Source organism: Salmo salar, chromosome ssa23, assembly GCF_905237065.1.
Source record: "Salmo salar chromosome ssa23, Ssal_v3.1, whole genome shotgun sequence".
NCBI lineage: Eukaryota > Metazoa > Chordata > Actinopteri > Salmoniformes > Salmonidae > Salmo > Salmo salar.
Window position 1 is genome coordinate 32931338 of NC_059464.1, and position 23101 is coordinate 32954438.

Below are 23101 nucleotides of genomic sequence, written 5' to 3' on the forward strand. Positions count from 1 at the left end.
ATAAAATTGTTGGAAGGCTATGCATAATTGGGGTGATATAAACGTATAGCAACATAATTTTACTAGGATACTACCTCAAAAATATTTTATTTGTCAGGCCAAGTGATTGACCTGGTGCATTTTTTGTCACATGTCAAGGCTGGACTTGGGCTGATTTAAATGTGTAAAGGTGCACCCATTACAATCACCATTAGGTTAATCTAGGTCATTAACAGGTATGCTAGTCCATCATTGTTTACATTGTCTTTGTTTACATTGCTTCCAGTGTTAAACGCAAACCAACAAAAAAGTGTTAACGTTTGTCTTTACAAATGATATTCAACAAAACAGCAGTGCATTAATGTATTGTTTTGGAATTAATATAACATGCAGGACCTCCACTTCACTGATCCTCAACACTGGGGCCCCAAAAGGGTGCGTGCTCAGCCCACTCCTGTACTCCCTGTTCATCCATGACTGCGTAGCCACACACGCCTCCAACTCAATCAAGTTTGCAGATGACACAACCATAGTTGGCCTGATTAACAACAATGACAAGATAGCCTACAGGGAGGAGGTGAGGGCCCTGGTGGAGTGGTGCCAGGAAAATAACCTCTCCCTCAACGTCAACAAAATGAAGGAGTTGATAGTGGACTTCAGGAAAAAGCAGAGCACGCCCCTATCCACATTGACGGGACCGCAGTGGAGAAGGTGGAAAGCTCCAAGTTCCTCAGCATACACATCACTAACGATCTGAAATTATCCACCCACACAGACAGTGGTGAAGTAGGCGCAACAGTGCCTCTTCAACCTCAGGAGGCTGAAGAAATTTGTTTTGGCCCCTAGGACTCTCACAAACTTTTACAGATGCACAATTGAGAGCATCCTGTCGGGCTGTATCACCGCCTGGTACGGCAACTGCACCGCCCAGAAATGTAGGGCTCTACAGAGGGTGGTGCAGTCTGCACAACGCATCACCGGGGGCAAACTATCTGCCCTCCAGGACACCTACAGCACCCGATGTCATAGGAAGGCCAAAAAGATCATCAAGGACATCAACCATCCGAGTCACGGCCTGTTCACCCCGCTATCATCCAGAAGGTGAGGTCAGTGCAGGTGCGTCAAAGCAGGGACCGAGAGACTGAAAAACAGCTTCTATGTCAAGGCCATCAGACTGTTAATTAGCCATCACTAGCCGGCTACCACCTGTTACTCAACCCTGCACCTTAGAGGCTGGTCACTTTAATCATTTTAATAATGTTTACATACTGCTTTACACATTTCATATGTATACAGTGTATTCTCATCCTAATATTTATTTCTTAATTCCATTATTTTACTTTTAGATGTGTGTATTGTTGTGATGTGTTAGATATTACTGCACTGTTGGAGCTAGGAACACAAGCATTTCGCTACACCAGCAATAACATCTGCTAAACACGTGTATGTGACCAATACAATTTGATTTGAAATGCATGTGTCTATAACACAGTCCCCCTCCAAAACGACACATATTTGGTTAGTAGAGACCCTGTTGAGTATGTTCCACCCCACTTCAGCTGAGACAGGTAGAAAAGTTTTCTACAAGCCAATAAGTATCCCATGGCAATGAATGGAGTGGGTGGAGTAAGGACTCACCAGTACTCTGTATTAAACCTGTTGCCCAGAAACATGGTATTTCTATAAATATAGCCTACACAATAGCTTTCAACATACCATTCGTTCTCTTGAGTACGTTCTTGTGAGGATGAGTGCGGAGAATGCATAAAACATTACTTTAGAGAAACACTCGCACTCCCCCTACTGTATTACCTAATGCTACACCTCCCCATTCACTGAACCTTCTTCCAGCCAGGACAATGGCAACAATAGACAAGAGACACACAAAGCAACCATTTTACTTCATAACTATCAGCTAGCTATATTAATCTTAATGTAGCTAACCAGAGTTTCAAATGATCTAAAACGAATATTATGCTAGATATGTCAATTTTTGGTGGGTAGCTAGCGAACAATTCTTTGTTGCTTTCTGGTTAGCTAACAGTAGTAGCTAGCGAGTTAGCCCTTATTGACTTATGGCTTGCGATCTACGGTACGTAGACAGATAAACATGCCAAAATTAACAGAGCATATATTAACGTATCAAGATAAAATATTGGTCAGGCAGCATATGAGATGTGAATAGGCAACATTTTGTATTTTCTCTCGCTTCAGCTCAAATAATGTCCGCTACTGATTAAGAACTTTTGCGTCATTTTTTACACGGTTGTGTCATATTTCTTTGCATACTTTCTGTTGAAGCTTGCATCGATGCATGCTTGTAAATATGTACAAACGGAGTACACATTCGAGAAGTGCCCTCTTGTGCTCCGTTTCGCATAGTCTAATCCTCCCGTGCACCAATTTGCTTGCCTCGAGCGGGAAGTATGCATTTTGAAAAACACCCAGTATCATTTCTTTTAGACAACGGGTTACGAGCATTACAAATGAAGATTTACCAAACCATCAATTTTTATACAATACGTGATGCTTCAGTCACTAACACTGATTGTCAAGTGACATTTTAGGCGTTCTCTGGCCGTTAGTTATATTCATATTGACTGCCATGTACAGCAAAACTACCCAAGCACTGGTTGATCGTTCCAGAAACTTGGTTTCTAGGGACGCTGTCCATGGTTCTGAAAACAGCATGTCTATGCATAGGAAAATAAAAACATTTAAATATAGGACGAGACACCACAACACTACATAAAGAGCCCTAAGACAACACATGGTAGAAGCACCACATGCAAACATGGTACAAATATTGGGCAGACAACAGCACAAAGGCAAGGTAGAGATAATACATCACGCGAAGCAACTGTCATTAAGAGTGTCCATGATTGAGATGTCAAGCTGCATGAGGCAAATGGGCACACCAGATACTGACTTTTCTGATCCATACGCTTACTTAAAAAAAAAAAAAGGCATCTGACCAACAGATGCATATTGGTATTCCCAGTCATGTGAAATCCATAAATTATGGACGAAAGAATTTATTTAAAGTTGACCGATTTCATTATATGAACTATAACGCAGTAATATATTTAATTGTTGTATGTTGCTTTTATATTTTTGTTCAGTGTAGTATACCAAACATAGGAACATCTTCCTAATTGAGTTGTGCACCCCACACCCTCAGAACAGACTCAATGATCAGGGAATGACTACAAGACGTGGAAAGCGGTCCACAGGAATGCTGGCCCATGTGGACTAACACTTCCACAGTTGTGTCAAGTTGGCTGATGTCCTTTAGATTGTGGACCATTCCTGACACACACGGAACTTGTGGAAAAACCCAGCAGCGCTGCAATTGTTGATACAAACCAGTGCACCTGGAACTACCACACTCCATTCAAAGGCAGTTATATATTTTGTCTTATCCATACAATGTCTCAAGGTTTAAAAATCATTCTTTAACCAGTCTCCCCATTTAATGGCAATTTATTTAACCAGGCAAGTCAGTTAAGAACAAATTCTTATTTACAATGGCCTACCCTGGCAAACTGTGCACAGCCCTATGGGACTCCCAATCATGGCCGGTTGTGATACAGCCTGGAATGGAACCAGGGTCTGTAGTGACGCCTCTAGCACTGAGATGCAGTGCCTTGCGCCACTCGGGAGCCCAAATTGAAGTGGATTACTAAGTGACATCAGTAAAGGATCAGTTTTCACCTGGTCAGTTATGGAAAGAGTGGGTGTTCTACATGTTTTGTATACTCAGTGTATGAAATGTACACATTGATCCACCTGTGTTACCGGTGATCGTAAGGGCAGTCCGCACACAAATTTCCATTCCCACCACCCTCTCCAAAGAATGTCAAACCACAGTTTATATTTTGCATTTTTATTTAATTTATGTTTACAATTCTTCCTAATTGTTTCTCTTAATAAGGTCTTTGCTTTCCTTGTGGAAAATGTTTGTGCCCATGGTGATCTGTACAGTTCTGGTCTCAGTGTTGGGGTGGGGGGGGAATGAGAGGGTAGCCTTTTACAATTTGTCCAGGTAGTTATCCAATGCAGGAATTCCCTCCTTGAGCCCCTTGCGTTTACGTGTGTCAGCCACAATCTGGGAGATCTTGGTGGATGTGTCCTGGGGATCTCCCTGGAGGATCTGCCAGTGGTCAAACACACACTGGGGGAAGGCCTGGCCACCGGTGTTGGAACGCAGGTCCGCTGTGAAACCTGGAGAAGGAACACAGGTATTAGCATATCAATTTGTTTTATACATTAGACATTTACTACAACTCAGGGAATTGTCTAGCCCTGATAAGTGCATATCAGATAAGGGAAAAGTGGACTGCATTTGGTGGGTCACTCACCGAAGGACTCGTTGACAGGCAGGTAAGCCTTGACGATGAACATGGGGGTCCCCATGACCTGGGACTCCTCGAACACGTGACCGCGCTTCCTGTTCAGCACACCGTAGATGCCTCCCACCACCTGCTCAGGACACTGCAGGCAGAGGGGGGAACAAGGTTAACGCCATTGAATTCGATGGTTAACCTGTTATGGCTAGGGGGCAGTATTTTCACGGCTGGATAAAAAACGTACCCGATTTAATCTGGTTACTACTCCTGCCCAGTAACTAGAATATGCATATAATTATTGGCTTTGGATAGAAAACACCCTAAAGTTTCTAAAACTGTTTGAATGGTGTCTGAGTATAACAGAACTCATATGGCAGGCCAAAATCTGAGAAGGTTTCATTCAGGAAGTGGCCTGTCTGACAAGGTGTCGTTCTTCTTGTCTCTGTTTATTGAAGAGTGAGGTTCTTAGCTGTCCCGTGACACTTCCTACGGCTGCCATAGGTTCTCAGAAGGCGGCAAAAAGCGGAATCGTGGCTTTGCAGGCCCTGGCTGAAACAAAGTAGCGCGTTTGGGTAGTGGCTGGTTACAGTACTGTGAGACTCAGGCTCATGCCCGCGTCGACCGAAAGCTTTGTTTTCATTCCTCTGTTTAGCTAAATGGACATTCCCGGTCGGAATATTATCGCTTTTTTACGAGAAAAATGGCATAAAAATTGATTTTAAAAGGCGGTTGACATGCTTCGAAGTACGGTAATGGAATATATAGATTTCTTTTGTCACGAATTGCGCCATGCGCACGACCCTTCTTTACCATTCGGATAGTTTCTGGGACGCACGAACAAAACGCCGCTATTCGGATATAACGATGGATTATTTTGGACCAAACCAACATTTGTTATTGAAGTAGCAGTCCTGGGAGTGCATTCTGACGAAGACAAAAGGTAATCAAACTTTTATAATAGTAAATCTGATTTTGGTGAAGGCTAAACCTGCCGGGTGTCTAAATAGCTAGCCCGTGATGCCTGGGCTATGTACTTAGAATATTGCAAAATGTGCTTTCACCAAAAAGCTATTTTAAAATCGGACATATCGAGTGCATAGAGGAGTTCTGTATCTATAATTCTTAAAATAATTATGCTTTTTGTGAACGTTTATCGTGAGTAATTTAGTAAATTGTTAGCAAATTCCTCCGGAAGTTTGCGGGGGGTATGCTAGTTCTGAACGTCACATGCTAATGTAAAAAGCTGTTTTTTGATATAAATATGAACTTGATTGAACAAAACATGCATGTATTGTATAACATAATGTCCTAGGTGTGTCATCTGATGAAGATCATCAAAGGTTAGTGCTGCATTTAGCTGTCTTCTGGGTTTTTGTGACATATGCTAGCTTGAAAAATGGGTGTCTGATTATTTCTGGCTTGGTACTCTGCTGACATAATCTAATGTTTTGCTTTCGCTGTAAAGCCTTTTTGAAATCGGACAGTGTGGTTAGATAAAGGAGAGTCTTGTCTTTAAAATGCTGTGAAATAGTCATATGTTTGAAAAATGGAAGTTTTTGTATTTTTGAGGAATTTGTAATTCGCGCCACGCCCATCATTGGATATTGGAGCAGGTGTTCCGCTAGCGGAACGTCTAGATGTAAGAGGTTAACGCCAACCTGTACAAGAAAGCTATGCTGTTCAAGGTTGTAGCATTTTTCTAGTCAGGTATCGTATTTTATGGATTTAGCCATCACTTGTTCAGTGTGGTACATGATTTCACATCATAGACATAGTCCTTAGTGAAACCAAACATTTAAGGACATTTTAAATGTCAATTGTAGGCATACCTGAATCTCCACCAGGTAGACAGGCTCCATGAGTCTTGGCTGGGCTGTAAGCTGGCATGCGTACAGCACTCTGCGGGCTGTGGGAATGATCTGACCACCACCACGGTGGATAGCATCCGTGTGGAGGGTCACATCGTGGACGTCAAAGCGGACAGCACGCATATTCTCCTCGCACAGGGCACCCTGGACACAAAATAGTAATGTTTAAGGTATTAAATCAAGCACTTCGGTTTGCTTGACAAATCTACATTCTCAGAAAACTACCCTTGGCGTATTCCCCAACACAGAATTGTGCCTCTTTGAAAGATGGTATGCTTGTTTTAAAGTGACCAACAGAGTAGGAAAAATGACATCCATGAGTCTTGCTTACCTCCTTGACAGCCCACTGGAAGCCAGCCACCACGCTGTCCTTGATCTCGTTCAGGTACTGGACTCCCTTGGTCACGTCCATCAGCAGGTTGGGGCCGGTACCGTCGGGGCCGAAGCACCAGATCTTACGGGCCTCAGACACATCCCACTCGTACTTGTCGGCCAGGAAACGGGCACGGACCTTGAGTTCCTGTCTGGCGCTGACATCACCCTTCTCGATGTCCTCAGCCAGGCCGTCGGGGAAGGGACGGGCTTTCATGTACAGACGGTTGTGTTTGTTGGGGGACTTGGACAGGCACATCTGGTCAGACTCCTCAGACACAGTCTCCCTGTAGGAAACCACCGGGTCAGATTTCTGTTTGGGAGAGTGGAGGAGGTGTTTAATTATTAAATACATCAGTAGGACACTGCTTGTAACGTAACACCATTGTAAACTCTGCAAAAAAAGAAAGGTCCTCTCACTGTCAACAGCGTTTATTTTCAGCAAACGTGTAAATATTTGTATGAACCTAATATTCAACAACCGAGACAAACCAAACAAGTTCCACAGACATGTGACTAACAAATGGAATAATCAAGTCAAAATCAAAAGTCAGTCAGTATCTGGTGTGGCCACCAGCTGCATTAACCTGTTGGGGCTAGGGGGCAGTATTTTCACGGCTGGATAAAAAAAACTTACCCGATTTAATCTGGTTACTAATCCTACCCAGTAACTAGAATATGCATATACTTATTATATATGGATAGAAAACACCCTAAAGTTTCTAAAACTGTTTGAATGGTGTCTGAGTATAACAGAACTCATTTGGCAGGCAAAACCCTGAGAGATTCTGACAGGAAGTGGATACCTGATGTGTTGTATTACCTTTAAACCCATGCCATTGAAAAACACAGGGGCTCATTAATGTTTTGGCACTTCCTATTGCTTCCACTAGATGTCACCAGCCTTTAAAGTGTTTTGAGTCTTCTACTGTGAGATCTGACCGAACAAGAGCCTTGGAACGGTGATGGCCCATTAGACTCTGGCGCGCGAGTTCATGTTGGGTACCCTCGTTCCAATACGTTTTAAAACAGAATGCATTCGTCCGCCTTGAATATTATTCATGTTCTGGTTAAAAAAGGCACTAATGATTTATGCTATACAACGTTTGACATGTTTGAACGAACGTAAATATATTTTTCCCCCTCGTTCATGAAGTGAAGTCCGGCGGGCTGAGATCATGTGCTAACAACACGGAGCTTTTTGGACATAAATGAGCTTTTTTGAACAAAACTACATTCGTTATGGACCTGGGATTCCTGGAAGTGACATCTGATGAAGAGAATCAAAGGTAATGGATTATTTACATACTATTTTCGATTTTAGATCTCTCCAACATGGCGCCTAGTCTATCGCAAAGCGTATTTTTCTGGGCGCAGTGCTCAGATTGCAAAGTGTGATTTTCCCAGTAAGGTTATTTTTAAACCTGTAAATCTATAATTCTTTAAATGACAATATAATATTTTACCAATGTTTTCTAATTTTAATTATTTAATTTGTGGTGCTGACTTGACTGCCGGTTATTGGAGGGAAACGATTTCCTGAACATCAACGCCATAGTAAAACGCTGTTTTTGGATATAAATATGAACTTGATAGAACTAAAAACGCATGTATTGTCTAACATAATGTCCTAGGAGTGTCATCTGATGGAGATTGTCAAAGGTTAGTGCATAATTTTAGCTGATTTTATGGTTTTGGTGACGCCTGTCTTTGAATTGACAAAACATTACACACAACTATTGTCAATGTACTGTCCTAACATAATCTAACTTTATGCTTTCGCCGTAAAACCTTTTTGAAATCGGACAACGTGGTTAGATTAAGGAGATGTTTATCTTTCCAAAGGGTGTAAGATAGTTGTATGTTTGAAAAATTTGAATTTTGACATTTGGATTCAAATTTGCCGCTCTTGAAATGCACCTGCTGTTGATAGGGTGCACCACGGGTGGCACGCTAGCGTCCCACATAGCCCCAAGAGGTTAAGTACTGCACCAGATTTGCTGTGAGATGTTACCCCACTCATCCACCAAGGCACCTGTAAGTTCCCGGACATTTCTGGGGGGAATGGCCCTAGCCCTCACCCTCCGTTCCAACAGGTCCCAGACGTGCTCAATGGGATTGAGATCCGGGCTCTTCGCTGGCCTTGGCAGAACACTGACATTTCTGCCTTGCAGGAAATCACACACAGAACAAGCAATATGGCTGGTGGCATTGTCATGCTGGAGGGTCATGTCAGGATGAGCCTGCAGGAAGGGTACCACATGAGAGGATGTCTTCCCTGTAACGCACAGCGTTGAGATTGCCTGCAATGACAACAAGCTCAGTCCGATGATACTGTGACACACCGCCCCAGACCATGACGGACCCTCCACCTCGATCCCGCTCCAGAGTACAGGCCTCGGTGTAACGCTCATTCCTTCGACGATAAACGCGAACCCATCATCACGCCTGGTGAGACAAAACTGCGACTCATCAGTGAAGAGCACTTTTTGCCAGTCCTGTCTGGTCCAGCGACGGTGGGTTTGTGCCCATAGGCGACGTTGTTGCCGGTGATGTCTGGTGAGGACCTGCCTTACAACAGGCCTACAAGCCCTCAGTCCAGCCTCTCTCAGCCTATTGCAGACAGTCTGAGCACTGATGGAGGGATTGTGCGTTCCTGGTGTAACTCAGTTGTTGCCATCTTGTACATGTCCCGCAGGTGTGATGTTCGGATGTACCGATCCTGTGCAAGTGTTACATGTGGTCTGCCACTGCGAGGACGATCAGCTGTCCGTCCTGTCTCCCTGTAGCGCTGTCTTAGGCTCTCACAGTACAGACATGGCAATTTATTGCCCTGGCCACTTCTGCAGTCCTCATGCCTCCTTGCAGCATGCCTAAGGCACGTTCACGCAGATGTGCAGGGACCCTGGGCATCTTTCTTTTGGTGTTTTTTAGAGTCCGTAGAAAGGCCTCTTTAGTGTCCTAAGTCTTCATAACTGTGACCTTAATTGCCTACCGTCTAAGCTGGTAGTGTCTTAACGACCGTTCCACAGTTGAATGTTAATTATTTTTGGTTCATTGAACAAGCATGGGAAAGTGTTTAAACCCTTTACAATGAAGATCTGAAGTTATTTGGATTTTTACGAATTATCTTTTAAAGACAGGGTCCTGAAAAAGGGACATTTCTTTTTTTGCTAAGTTTAGAAGTGATCATGTGAAAGCCCTACATGTAACAAGGCATGGAGGACTAGTGTACCTTCAGTGGAATGCAGGCATGGTCCTCCTCCAGATCCTTGAGGCAGATCTCCAGATGCAGCTCACCGGCTCCAGCGATAATGTGCTCTCCAGACTCCTCGATGATACACTGCACCATGGGGTCAGACTTGGCTAGACGCTTCAGGCCCTCCACCAGCTTAGGCAGGTCAGCAGGGTTCTTAGCCTCCACAGCCACTCTCACCACAGGACTGACACTGAACTTCATCACCCTCATGTTGTGGGCCTGCTCGAAGGTAGTGATGGTCCCGGTCTTCACCAGGTACTGGTCCACTCCAACCAGACCAACAATGTTGCCGCATGGCACGTCCTCGATGGGCTCAATGTAACGTCCCATCATCAGAATGGTCCTAATGAGGAACAGGAGTCAGTCAACTGTTCAATTATGGGCAAGAGCTTATACAGCATTTAAATGTGCTACTCCCATGCATGCGCTTTGTGCTTACTGCATGTTCACAGATTTACATGTTTTTCATGGATTGCGAGAGACAAATTACAAAGTATGGCCATTTGAAGTGTAGCTTTCCAGAGTACCAACCTCTGAATTGGTTTGAGGTAGAGGTCCTCTTTCTTTCCAGGGGTGAAGTTTGGTCCCATAATGCGCACCTTTTGGCCGGAAGACACGCAACCGGAGAAGACACGGCCAAAGGCGTAGAAGCGTCCCTTGTCGGTGGTGGGCACCATCTTGGAGATGTACATCATCAAGGGAGCCTTGGGGTCACAGTTCTTGATACCTTAGAGGAGACAGTTGGGTTAACAGACCAGTATATGGTACTATCCATGTTTCCAGATGAGTGCAGATGAAGGAAAGGAGAGGTTGTAGTCTTACCCATGGCAGCTTCATCGTCACCAGGTCCTTCATAGAGCAGTTCACAACGGTACTTCTGGGCCGTGACAGGGGAGGGCAGGTGGATGGTGATCATCTGGAGCAGGGCCTCTCCGGCTGGCAGCCAGCGACGCATCACAGCCTTCAGCAGTGGCTTGCCCTCCTTCTCCTTGTCCTCATTGTCCAGCTTGATGTCCAGCTTCTCTATCAACTTGGCCGTCTCCTCCTTCTTGAAGTTCATGATGGCGTCAAACACCTATAGCAGAAACAGCAGTTAAACGTAAAATGGGTGGACCATACAATAAAATACAGATGGCTCATATGGGGAGAGGTAACTATAGAATTGCCTTTGCCATGCGTCAGACTGCAGTTTATCATCACTGGACAATCAGGTCAAAGTGAAGAATGTATTAAGTCATCATTTATAGGCATAAAGCTCTAAAAGGCAAAACACGAAATGCACTTTCCTGGTCAGACCTACACGGCTGGTATCTATCCCCTTTCACCTGGCCTAATGCTAAACATGGTTAAAGTCATGTCTCCACTCACCTTGAAGATGGGGTCTAGGACGAGCTGAGAGAAGGTACGGGGGAGCTTCTTTCCATCAGGTCCGTTGGCAGACTTGCTGAACTTGCCAGTGGCTGGGTCGAAAAACCTGAAGGGGGAAAAATATCACCATTTAACTACAGTGCAAACTGACAAGGCTTGACATGTACCAGGCAATCTGGCAGGAGCTAGTTCAGGAAAATGTGGCAGATGATTACAAGGTTGAAAGTGACTGGTCCCTCACCTTTCACCCCACAGCTTCTTCATCATGTCCTCCACCTTCTTGCAGCGCTCTGCAGGTCCTAGTTGTGCATCACCCTTGGCAGCAAACTTCATCACGTACATTTCAGCAAACTGCTTCAAGGTGAAGGCCCATCCGTGGAGTCCCGACCCAAAGCCAACAGTTCCAATGACTGGGTCAATCTGTAAGAGAATAGTTGTTACTACTAGGGCAGGGTTGATACAAAGCCAAGAAACTAGAATTCTATTTCCAGAGAAACACTTTCAATATTCATGTAAATAGCAGTTTTGTCATTAGGTGCAAAACAGAACTGGAACAATGCCACAATTTCACAGGTGAATTGTCAACAATTTCTGACAAGGCATTGTACAGCCAACATAAGTTGCTTACCATGATAGCGCCCATAGGACCACTCTCATCTTCTCCGTAAGTGGCAATGATGACGTTGACATTCTCCACGATGCGCTGGAAGGTCTGGAACAAATCCTCTGGCTCCAGCTGCAGCTCCAGCAGGGCACGGTCCATCTTGTTCATCATCAGCACGGGCTTGATACGCTCAGCAATGGCCTGCCTGAGCACGGTCTCCGTCTGCACACACACACCTGGGCAGGGACGGACAAAGGCAGATGGTGAGCTAGGAAAATGTTGAGAACAAATGGATTGGTTTGTTGACTGACTCCTACTCCTTTTTATAATATACCTCGTAATCATGGAACCTAGCATCAATATGACATCCTGTATGACAGATGTCTGAAAATAAAGAAATACTTGTTCACAAAAAGTATAGAACATGCCATCATTTTTTACAGAAATGAAAGCATGATCGTGTCTGACATAACTAGGGTGCAAGTCGTCCTTACCTGACACGCAGTCCACAACAACCAGGGCTCCATCAGTGACACGGAGAGCGGCTGTGACCTCAGAGGAGAAGTCAACGTGGCCTGGAGAGTCAATCAGGTTGATGAGAAACCCAACGCCATCTTTGCACTGCTTGATGAAGGCCATATCGTTCTCCGAGAGTTCGTAGTACATGGAGATGGCACTGCAGTGGAAGAAAGTGTTAGTCCACTCAGAGGCCAGCCAAAACCTCTCCTTACTTCTGCCCAGTCAGAAGAAATGTTAATGTGCCATCGGCCAGGGGACACTCACGTAGACTTGATGGTAATGCAGCGCTCCTGCTCGTCCTTTCGTGTGTCGGTGAAACGGGTCTCTCCGGCGCGGGATCCCGCGATGATACCAGCCTTCGACACCAGCGAGTCTGTCAGGGTGGACTTACCATGGTCGACGTGCGCAATCACAGACATGTTACGGATGTTGGACTTCTTGTCCATGATGGCACGGATTTGGTCTACGGTAAAGTTCACCTACGGGGGGGGGGGGGTGTATTATTAATGTAGAGCTGGGATGATACTGAAAATTAGACGCCATCCATATCGATCACTTACCACAGGCATTTTGCTAATGTCGCACATTGCGACAAGTAGCCTATACTAGGGAAATGTGAAGTTTGAAATTAAACAAGTTTGCTAATACAATTGATGGCTACAACCTAGGGCCAGGCAATATAAAATTAATTCAAATGTATGTTTTACACGATGGTCCAAATGCCTGTATCACAAGAGTCAAAGGTTTATTTCTCTCTCCGTTTTTATGAGTTTGTCTTTTTGGTCTCGTCCCCTTTGCTCCTTCCCCAAACAGCAACAAAGACGAAAGGGCAACTTTTCCCTTTAACAAGCAGTTTCAACACGCTATTTACATTTGAAGTTTGATGCAACATAAAAATGTGTCATATGGACACCAACATTATTTTACTGTAATAGAGAAATTAACCTTTGTAACAACACCCCTTTAATGTCTCAACCCAACATTTTTTGAAGAGAGCAAACCCTATTAAGACAGGAGTATCAATGGACAGGAATGTGGAAAATGTATGCTCAGTTTCTGCTGCGTGCGGCAGGCCTACCGCAATGGGCCTGGTAGTAGAGTAGTGCGCACTGTGTTGTAATGGGTACTGTGTTGTGAAGAGTTATGAAATTGTAATGTCATGTAATTGAATATAACTGCCTTAACCCACTAAGGCCGATGTCCACGCCCCAGCGGAATCTAATTAGCATAATGAAGAATGCCTATAAAAAGCCGTCCATTTAAGCAAGAGTTCTCTTCATTGGATGCATCTCAAGTCACCGACACTTCCGCATCTAGGGTGAAAGAGCTAGAGCGGTGTTTGTTACACCATGAGACATCCCGAAAATTGATCTTCAAACAAAATCGTCTGTAGCGTCCGAACAGTTTGGCCCACAAAACTATTATAGTTTGGCCTACAAAAAAATTGTATGACCCCTCTATTACGACCCCCACAAGCGTATTGGGAAACGTCTGAAGTTGATACAGCCAATCTGCCAACTTCTGTCGGTAGTGTCCGAACCGGTCGGACTACACACTAAACATGATCCTTCTGTGTAAAGGGTGAGAAGCTCACAAACACGGTTGTTTTGCAACAGGACACCCACAGGTCTGAAGACTCATCTGAAGGTTCCCCGGTACCAGCTGTTTAAAAAAAAAAAAGAAGTATATATGGAGACTGTTTACTGACAAAAAGGGGTTAAATATCTCTCAGATATAGGATAGACACCCCAGAACAAATGTCCTTTAGAATTTCTTTTTGGGGGGGGGGCTGTTTTTTCTCAATTCGTTTGATACTTCAAGGAGTCTTAAAATTCAAAATCAAATAGCAAAATGATCCTTGGTATGACGTAAATCAATTCCATATAGCCTAGTAGAAGGACAGGCGGGTGTATTCATAACAGTTCAACTGTTATACCTTGTTAGCAAGCAAATAGATCCAAGTTGGCTAGACTTTAAATATAAAGATTAGGCGTTACTCACTAGCAAGGTGGGCTTGAGCTTGAGTGTTTATGAGACCGGTGTTAATTTTCTATATTGCCTGCTACCAGAAGTTGGTCATTAGTACCGTAATTTCCGGACTATTAAGCGCACCTGAATAAGCCGCACCCACTGAATTTAAAAAATATATATTATTTTGAACTTAAATAAGCCGCACATGTCTATAAGCCGCAGGTGCCTACCGGTACATCGAAACAAATTAACTTTACACAGGCTTTAACGAAACACGGCTTCTAACAAAAAAAATAAAAATCAGCAGTAAGCTTTAGTTGTCTTTTTGCACTGAGTCAATTCCTCATGCTGCTGTTTCCAACGTCTTATCATCGACTCATTAAGACCAAGCTCCCGTGCAGCAGCTCTATTTCCTTTTCCAACAGCCAGGTCAATCGCCTTCAACTTGAAAGCTGCATTATATGCATTTCTCCGTGTCTTTGCCATGATGAGGGTGACAAAATGACTACTGTAATCAGAATGATGTGAAGTTTGAGAGCGCTCGATTTAATCTAAACAGTAAACAAAAAAGTTGTTTGACCTTAACCCATTCAGCAATTTCATTGGTCTAATGAAAGCTTCATGCCACCAAAAAACTGAGCATGTCACAGAATGTGTAAAAAACCCCAATAATATTGAAATTAGCCGCGTCATTGTTTAAGCTGCGAGGTTCAAAGCCTGGGAAAAAGGTTGCGGCTTATAGTCCGGAATTTAGGGTAATGGATGTGCATCGTTCTGGTTAAATTTGTACCAAAAAGGACATTTTCATAAACTTGAAAGCCAGATTAGAGAGTGCAAGAAAAGCAGGTTAAACCATTTTTAAAAAAATTATCAAATCATTAGTGAGTTATGGTTAGCCTTCTATTTAGCCTAGGTATCATTTTTAGTCCTGAATTCATTACATTTTCCCAGACTTTTTGTAATGCAGTGTATTGCAACAAAGCGTATTTATAGAATGGTAAAAAAAACAGATCTACAGTGCAAGTATTCAGACCCCTTGACTTTTTACACATTAAGTTATAGCCTTATCAATTTTAGAATATTCCCCCCCCCCCCAATCTACACACACATTTATAAAAACAGAAATACCTTATTTACATAAGTATTCAGACCAGGTGCATCCTGTTTCCATTGATCATCCATTAGCAGTTTCTACAACTTGATTGGAGTCCACCTGGTGTAAATTCAGTTGATTGGACATGATTTGGAAAGGCACACACCTGTCTATATGATGTCCCACAGTTGACAGTGCATGTCAAGGCAAAAACTTTCCGTAGAGCTCAGACAGAATTGTGTCCGGGAACAGATCTGGGGAAGGGTACCCCCCCCAAAAAACTCTGCAGCATTTAAGGTCCAAGAACAATGACCATCATTCTTCCTAAAGCTGGCCACACGGCCAAACTGAGCAATCGTGGGAGAACCCAATGGTCTCCAGAGTTACTCTGGAGATCGTAGAACCTTCCAGAAGAACAACCATTTCTGCAGCACTCCACCAAACAGGCCTTTATTGTAGAGTGGCCAGACATAAGCCACTCAGTAAAAGGCACATGACAGCCCGCTTGGAGTTTGCCAAAAGGCACCTCAAGGACTCTCAGACCACGAGAAACACGATTCTGTGGTCTAATGAAACCAAGATTTAACTCTTTGGCCTGAATGCCAACAGCCACATCTGGAGGAAACCTGCCACCATTCCTACAGGGAAGCATGGTGGTGGCACCATCTTGCTGTGGGGATGTTCTTCAGCAGGAGGGACTGGGAGACTAGTCAGGATTGAGGGAAAGATGAACAGAGCAAAGTACAGAGATCCTTTATGAAAACCTAGACTGGAGCGAAGGTTCACCTTCCAACAGGACAACGACCCTAAGCACACAGCAAAGACAATGCAGGAGTGGCTTCGGGACAAGTCTCTGAATGTTCTTGAGTGGCTCAGCCAGAGCCCAGACTTGAACTTGATCGAACATCTCTGGAGACCTGAAAATAGCTGTGCAGCGACGCAGCCAATCCAACCTGCGTGAAAGGATCTGCAGAGAAGAATGGGAGAAACTCCCCAAATACAACTGCCAAGCTTACAGCGTCATACCCAAGAAGACTTGAGGCCGTAATCACTGTCAAAGGTGATTCAAAGTACCAAGTACTTTGTTCTGAGTTTGAATACTATGTGATAATTTATCAAATTGTTTTAAACTTGTTTTTGCTTTGTCATTATGGGGCATTGTGTGTAGATTGAGGGGACATTTTTTATATATTCAATTTTAGAATAGGACTAACAAAATGTGTAAAAAGCCAAGGGGTTTGAATACTTTTCAAATGCACTGTAAATTTGGAGAAAAAAAAAATTAGGCCACGTCAACCAGCCCTACTACAACCACAAAATGAGTCGTTTAAAGGATAACAAATAAAATAAAACTGGCGCACATGTTAAACTTCTCATTCGATAGAATTGAGGCCGTTTATTGCGATATGGATTTTTGTCCATAACGCCCACTAGTATAGAAGCAGTCTCCCCGTGTCCTCCCACATTAATATTTAGTATAACCAGCTTTGGCAGCCTCAGCCTTATTACTTATTTACATGGCCACACAGACGCCATCGTCCAGCTCTCCTAGCTTCGGGAATTGACAGTATTTAAGTGACAATGCCCAAAAAGCCAGTGTTGGAGGATAAACCAGCAAACCATGCCAATATATCAACCAAACAATGGCTTCAAGGGCATTAGCACTTTATTACAACGGGTTACCAACATTCGAATAATGATTGCCTTGTTTTCATAAATCTTATTTTGATTCATTTATTCATCCCCATTTCATCCTTCTACAAGATAGTCCCAACAAATCTAGGGTTGCTACCCAAGCTGGCTTTTAATTTAACTAGGTAAGTCCGTTAAGAACAAATTCTTATTTACGATGACAGCCTACACCGGCCAACGTGAGGCCAATTGTGCGCCGCCCTATGAGACTCCCAATCATGGCAGGTTGTGATACAGCCTGGATTCAAACCAGGGTGTCTGTAGTGACGGCTCTAGTACTGAGATGCAGTGCCTTAGACCACTGCGCCACTCGGGAGTTTAAGCGGTGTTCTTTTTTTCTTTTTCCAATGGACATTTTCTTTGTATATTTCCATAAAAATGATGCCAGCTGATTCATGATTGACTGGCTGGGAAACGCTGCCTGCCTCGTCCCGACACGTTCATTACTATGGGACACCTGGAGATCAAATTTGAATATTGAAACAATGTTGCAAATGTTGGAGACAGACAGGAAGGTTTATACAAATTTTTGCAGTTGAAAACTAAATGTTAGTCCAAAAGAAATGTGAGAATGTCTAGATGCTATTTATAGTGGAGATCAAGTTTATAAATTGCCTGGCCGGGCTGATATGGAACAGTAAATAGGCCTTTTTAAAGTCATTGATTTAGCAGGTGGTAACTTGTGGAATAGACACCGGCTGCAGTGTGGTTTTAACCAATCAGCATTCAGGATTAGACCCACCCATTGTATAAACTCATTATGTAGGGAGGTCTAACAAAAGGTATGAGAATGGCTGATTCTGCATTGCTATAAACCGTGGAATGCAGTACCATTAGAACAGATATGACGCACTGAAAGCTGATGCATTGGGGACCTGGCACGCAGACAGTCAGGAGCATGCTCGCCGGTTAGCTGACAGAACTTTATTAGCCAACTTCATGCTTTAATCGTTCAATGCTAGGCAACCAAAAACAGTAAAACGGCAGTAAATGGTGCATATAGGTTGGCAAGGAGCACCAGGTGGAAAATGTGTCTAGCCATCAAAAGTTAACTCTCAAGTTTGCTACTAAGTTAATTAAGCAATTATGGGTGGTGTGGTATATGGCCAATATAACACAGCTATGGGCTGTTCTTATGCATGACGAAACGCAGAGTGCCTGGACACAGCCCATAGCCGCGTTATATTGGCCATATCACAAACCCCAGAGGTAACCAACATAATTAGACCAGTAAAAATAAATGTTTAGTCATACCCGTGGTATACGTTCTGATGTAAAGTACCTAAGTAAAAATGCTTTAAAGTACTACTTAACTAGTTTTTTGGGGTCTCTGTACTTTACTATTTATATTTTGGACTACTTTTACTTCACTACATTCCTAATGAAAATTGTACTTTTTACTCCATATATTTTACCTGACACCGAAAAGTACTAGTCACATTTTGAATGCTTAGCATTACAGGAAAAAGGTAAAACTCATACACATATCAAGATAATGTCCCTGGTCATCCCCTACTACCTCAGATCTGGTGGACTCACTAAACAGAAATGCTGCCTTTGTAAATTATGTCTGAGTGTTGTGTGCCCCTGGTGGTCAAATAAAAATGGTGCCTTCTGGTTTGCTAAATATAAGCAATTTGATGTATAGTATTTACTTTCCCTCAAGTATCACAATTTAGTATTTCTTCCACCACTGTACTTAAGTACATTTAAAATCTGATACCTTTAGACTTTTACTTTAGTCATTTTATAAGGTATCTTTACTTTTACACAAGTATGACAATTGAGTACCCCCCCCCCATCTCTGATATACCACGGCTGTCAGCCAATCAGCATTCAGGGCTCGACGACCCAGATTATACCTAACGTTAGAAATCTACTTAACCGGTGAACGATCAGACAAAAGTAGGCCTCGATGCAATTGCCAGAAATATAAACGTCAGCTTATTATACCTGGCTGCCATTTAATACAACCAAGTAGCGGGTTAGCGAGTTATATAGACTAAAACACCAGCTGTTTCTGAATAGTAAACCGAAAAGATTTCAACTCGAGAACATAGCCATTAAGGGTAGAGTGTCATTGTAAATAAGAATTTGTTCTTAAACCGACGTGCGTAGTTAAAAAGGTTATACAAAAATAATAAAAGACAATTATTGCCAAGAGAACGCTTTGACAGCGCAGCCTGTATAGGCCACGTATACAGACAGCTAGCTTTTATGACATGCCGGCATCCTGCACACGCCAGTATTTGAACATAGCGGTAGTTTATTAACCTTGGCCAGTTAACTAGCAAACTAGCAAACCTCGGACAAACAATTTGTAAACATAACACAGACAGGATTAGTTCTAACGTTTGCGTCACTGGATATGGGACCAATACTAGAAGTGCAAGACATGATAATCGACCGCTATGGGAACAAGCCACTGACCGGCACTTCAACACTTAGTTTCATGCTAGTACCTCATTTTAAGGACATTACAGTTAAAGGTGGCCTCTGGCATGGGGCATTATCAAACAGGGTGAAAACTGGCATAGTTGGGGACATTTGGGTGTCTGCATTACTGTGCAGAAAAAGGTCTGTTCACACAAATTGGGTGCCATTTTGTTCAAAGTCCTAGTAACCACATATCATCTATCTTCTTAGTGTCAGACATTTTACACTTTAAAGTTATAACTGAAGTAGCAGAAAACATGATCACACTATACTACTATTCCCCAAACGAAAATACTTATCCAACTCACCATTTTGACGGATGGTTATGGATTCCCTTCGTGGAAAAAGAGTCACGAAATGTTATACTGCCCACCTCACGAGGGCATAGGCAGGGAAGAGAGTAATTACGTCAACAGGCACGCATTTATACTGCTCACGTGCTGCGTAAGGACGCAAAATCTTGACACGCAGTCTACTGAGACAGAGAGGTGCGCATTTTGTGACAGAAAAAACAAACACTTTCTCTGATGACCATGTGTAGCATTCTACACTGGTGGGCAATGGCCTACAAGAATTGACGAATAATTATACTTCTACGAAATTAGGTTGAATTAACGTCAAACAGTCATCGCTAGAGGGTTCCTTACGCGCCACACCCAGGTACAACAATAGACGTTTCACTGCACACATCTTCCCTCGCCCAACCAGCCGTTTATGACGTGAAACGAATAACAGTGCCATCTGACGGATGGTTGGGCTACGACCTGACCTGATCGTGTTGTCAGAACTTCAGAAATTGTTGAATTACAGTACTTTAGCAATATACAATTTAGCAGTTCGACAGTAGGTGTAGTGGAATCGCAAGTATGTTTATCCATGTAAATTATACCCAAAGAAAATTCACTTCTATTTTAGGCTACATGGGTCAGCTCACCCAAAGTAAAAGTAGGACTGTGCTTTTCCATTCCTCAAAAATCATTTAAAATAAAACGTATTCCTGATTTATTTCAACCCATTTGTTTGGTCCTCAATCACAAACAAAAATATTTAGATTGGATTTTAAATCAAATCGTGCATATATTTCCCATTCATTTTGCATTGAGGCCAGCTTGCTAGGGTAGCTCTAATGCAGATAAAAGGGAAGCGATAGATTAGAGTACACAATTTGAAATTGATGAAATATCCCATGTAAAGTGAAAGCTATGGAAAAAGCTATGGAAAAATGTCTTCGCTTTAATTCAAAATGTCTTGTTATTATTGCACTCCCACTGCCAGTTGTCACGTTACTTGGTCAAGTCATCCAGCAGGTGGTGCCTCTGTGCTGAGTTCAGACCTCATTCTGCATCACTAGCGAGTTCCAACTACATTCTAACTCTCAACCTGAAGTGCCATAAAACAGTGTGTGAAAGCTGTGGAAAAATGGCTTTGCTTTATTTCAAACAATGTCTTGTTATTATTGCACTCCCACAGTGAAGGTCTGATAGTTGCCACGTCACTTGTTCAAGTCATCCAGCAGGTGGTGCCTCTGTGCTGAGTTCAGACCTCATTCTGCATCACTAGCGAGTTCCAACTACTTTCTAACTCTCAATCTGAAGTGCCATAAAACACTGGTGTTACCTAAGGTATTATCTAAAGATAGTACAGTAAAACATAGACTTATACAACAGAATGTCCTGTTCCACACCCAAAAGGTCAACATTGTTAGAGCTGTTTTAAGGAGCATGACATACAATACCAGTCAAAAGTTTGGACACACCTACTCATTCAAGCGTTTTTCTTTATTTTTTAAATATTTTCTATATTGTAGAATAATAGTGAAGACATCAACACTATGAAATAACACATGGAATCAAATAGTAAGCAAAAAAGTGTTAAACAAATTAAAATATATTTTATATTTGAGATTCTCATGAAGCTAGTTGAGAGAATGCCAAGAGAGTGCAAAGCTGTCATCAAGGCCAAGGGTGGCTACTTTGAAGAATCTCAAATATAAAATATATTTAAAATTGTTTAACACTTTTTTAGTTATTACATGATTCCATATGTGTTATTTGATAGTTTCACTATTATTATACAATGTAGAAAAAAAATATATATATTTAAAACAGCCTAAATCCAGACAAATTTTTCAATACTTTTAGATTTACTTTCACTGAGATGGAGACATCTGGTCAATATGATGAGGCGTGCATCAAGCTGATATTCAAAACATTGTATGTGATTGAAATCCCACATTGTGTATTGGACGGTCGGTCACAAGACGCAGGCCTCCTAACTGTCCCTAGATTTCTAAGCAAACAGCTGGAGGTTGGGATTTCTCCTATAGAGCTCCATTTTTATGGAATGGTCTGCCTACCCATGTGAGAGACGCAGATTCGGTCTCAACTTCTAAGTCTTTACTGAAGACTCATCTCTTCAGTAGGTCTTATGATTGAGTGTAGTCTGGCCCAGGAGTGTGAAGGTGAACGGAAAGGCACTGGAGCAACGAACCGCCCTTGCTGTCTGTGCCTGGCCGGTTCCCCTCTCTCCACTGGGATTCTCTGCCTCTAACCCTATTACAGGGGCTGAGTCACTGGCTTACTGGTGCTCTTCCATGCCGTCCCTAGGAGGGGTGCGTCACTTGAGCGGGTTGAGTCACTGACGTGATCTTCCTGTCTGGGTTGGTGCCCACCCTTGGGTTGTGCCGTGGCGGAGATCTTTGTGGGCTATACTCAGCCTTGTCTCAGGATGGTAAGTTGGTGGTTGAAGATATCCCTCTAGTGGTGTGGGGGCTGTGCTTTGGCAAAGTGGGTGGGGTTATATCTTGCCTGTTTGGCCCTGTCCGGGTGTATCGTCGGACTTTCTTTCTTTCTCTCTCTCAGAGGACCTGAGGCCTAGGACCATGCCTCAGGACTACCTGGCCTGATGACTCCTTGCTGTCCCCAGTCCACCTGGCCGTGCTGCTGCTCCAGTTTCAACTGTTCTGCCTGCGGCTATGGAACCCTGACCTGTTCACCGGACGTGCTACCTGTCCCAGACCTGCTATTTTCAACTCTCTAGAGACAGCAGGAGCGGTAGAGACACTCTGAATGATCGTCTATGAAAAGCCAACTGACATTTACTCATGAGGTGCTGACCTGTTGCACCCTCAACAACCACTGTGATTATTATTATTTGACCCTGCTGGTCATGTATGAACATTTGAACATCTTGGCCATGTTTTGTTATAATCTCCACCCAGCATAGCCAGAAGAGGACTGGCCACCCCTCATAGCCTGGTTCCTCTCTAGGTTTCTTCCTAGGTTCTGGCCTTTCTAGGGAGTTTTTCCTAGCCACTGTGCTTCTACACCTGCATTTCCTGCTGTTTGGTGTTTTAGGCTGGGTTTCTGTACAGCACTTTGAGATATCAGCTGATGTAAGAAGGGCTTTATAAATACATTTGATTTGATTTGACTTCTGCTGATTGGGCGAGAAGTTGAACGCAGACTGATTCTGATTGTGCATAGACCAAGACTGTTCAAAACCATTCAGAGTGACCAAGAGAATAACCAGTAATCTGCTCTGACTCAGTCTGCAAAGTGCTCTCTTTTTTTCAAGTATCATTCGGACCAA

At 43.1% G+C, this 23101-nt stretch overlaps 1 protein-coding gene and 1 non-coding gene across 3 annotated transcripts; both read right to left on the bottom strand.

Annotated features, from left to right (window-relative positions):
• Positions 1 to 3849: 3849 nt before the first annotated feature.
• ef2 (Elongation factor 2) lies at positions 3850 to 19886 on the bottom strand. 2 transcript variants are annotated; one of them, NM_001139994.1, is made up of 13 exons: positions 19819 to 19886; positions 12583 to 12797; positions 12294 to 12475; positions 11824 to 12035; positions 11437 to 11615; positions 11196 to 11301; positions 10650 to 10902; positions 10359 to 10554; positions 9804 to 10170; positions 6528 to 6881; positions 6158 to 6340; positions 4341 to 4473; positions 3850 to 4203 (listed from the first exon to the last, which is right to left on the bottom strand). In NM_001139994.1, exons 1-13 carry the CDS (start codon positions 19819 to 19821, stop codon positions 4010 to 4012), a joined length of 2577 nt encoding a protein of 858 aa, NP_001133466.1. In that variant the 5' UTR covers positions 19822 to 19886; the 3' UTR covers positions 3850 to 4009. The 2 variants fall into 2 exon arrangements, with proteins under 2 accessions (NP_001133466.1, XP_014024748.1); XM_014169273.2 differs by lacking the exons at positions 12583 to 12797; positions 19819 to 19886 and adding an exon at positions 12134 to 12183.
• On the bottom strand, positions 11004 to 11072 carry LOC123729982 (small nucleolar RNA SNORD37). The gene has a single exon (XR_006761676.1). It is a non-coding gene; the product is annotated as a small nucleolar RNA SNORD37 (small nucleolar RNA).
• Positions 19887 to 23101: the final 3215 nt, after the last annotated feature.

What these genes read in the sequence shown, in the direction of transcription:
- ef2 (NM_001139994.1), bottom strand. An exon ending in TCCAGTGGGCTGTCAAGGAG is followed by an intron (nt 6,341 to 6,527) that starts GTAAGCAAGACT and finishes TTTTGTGTCCAG; the next exon opens with GGTGCCCTGTGCGAGGAGAA. An exon ending in TCTACCTGGTGGAGATTCAG is followed by an intron (nt 4,474 to 6,157) that starts GTATGCCTACAA and finishes CTCTGCCTGCAG; the next exon opens with TGTCCTGAGCAGGTGGTGGG.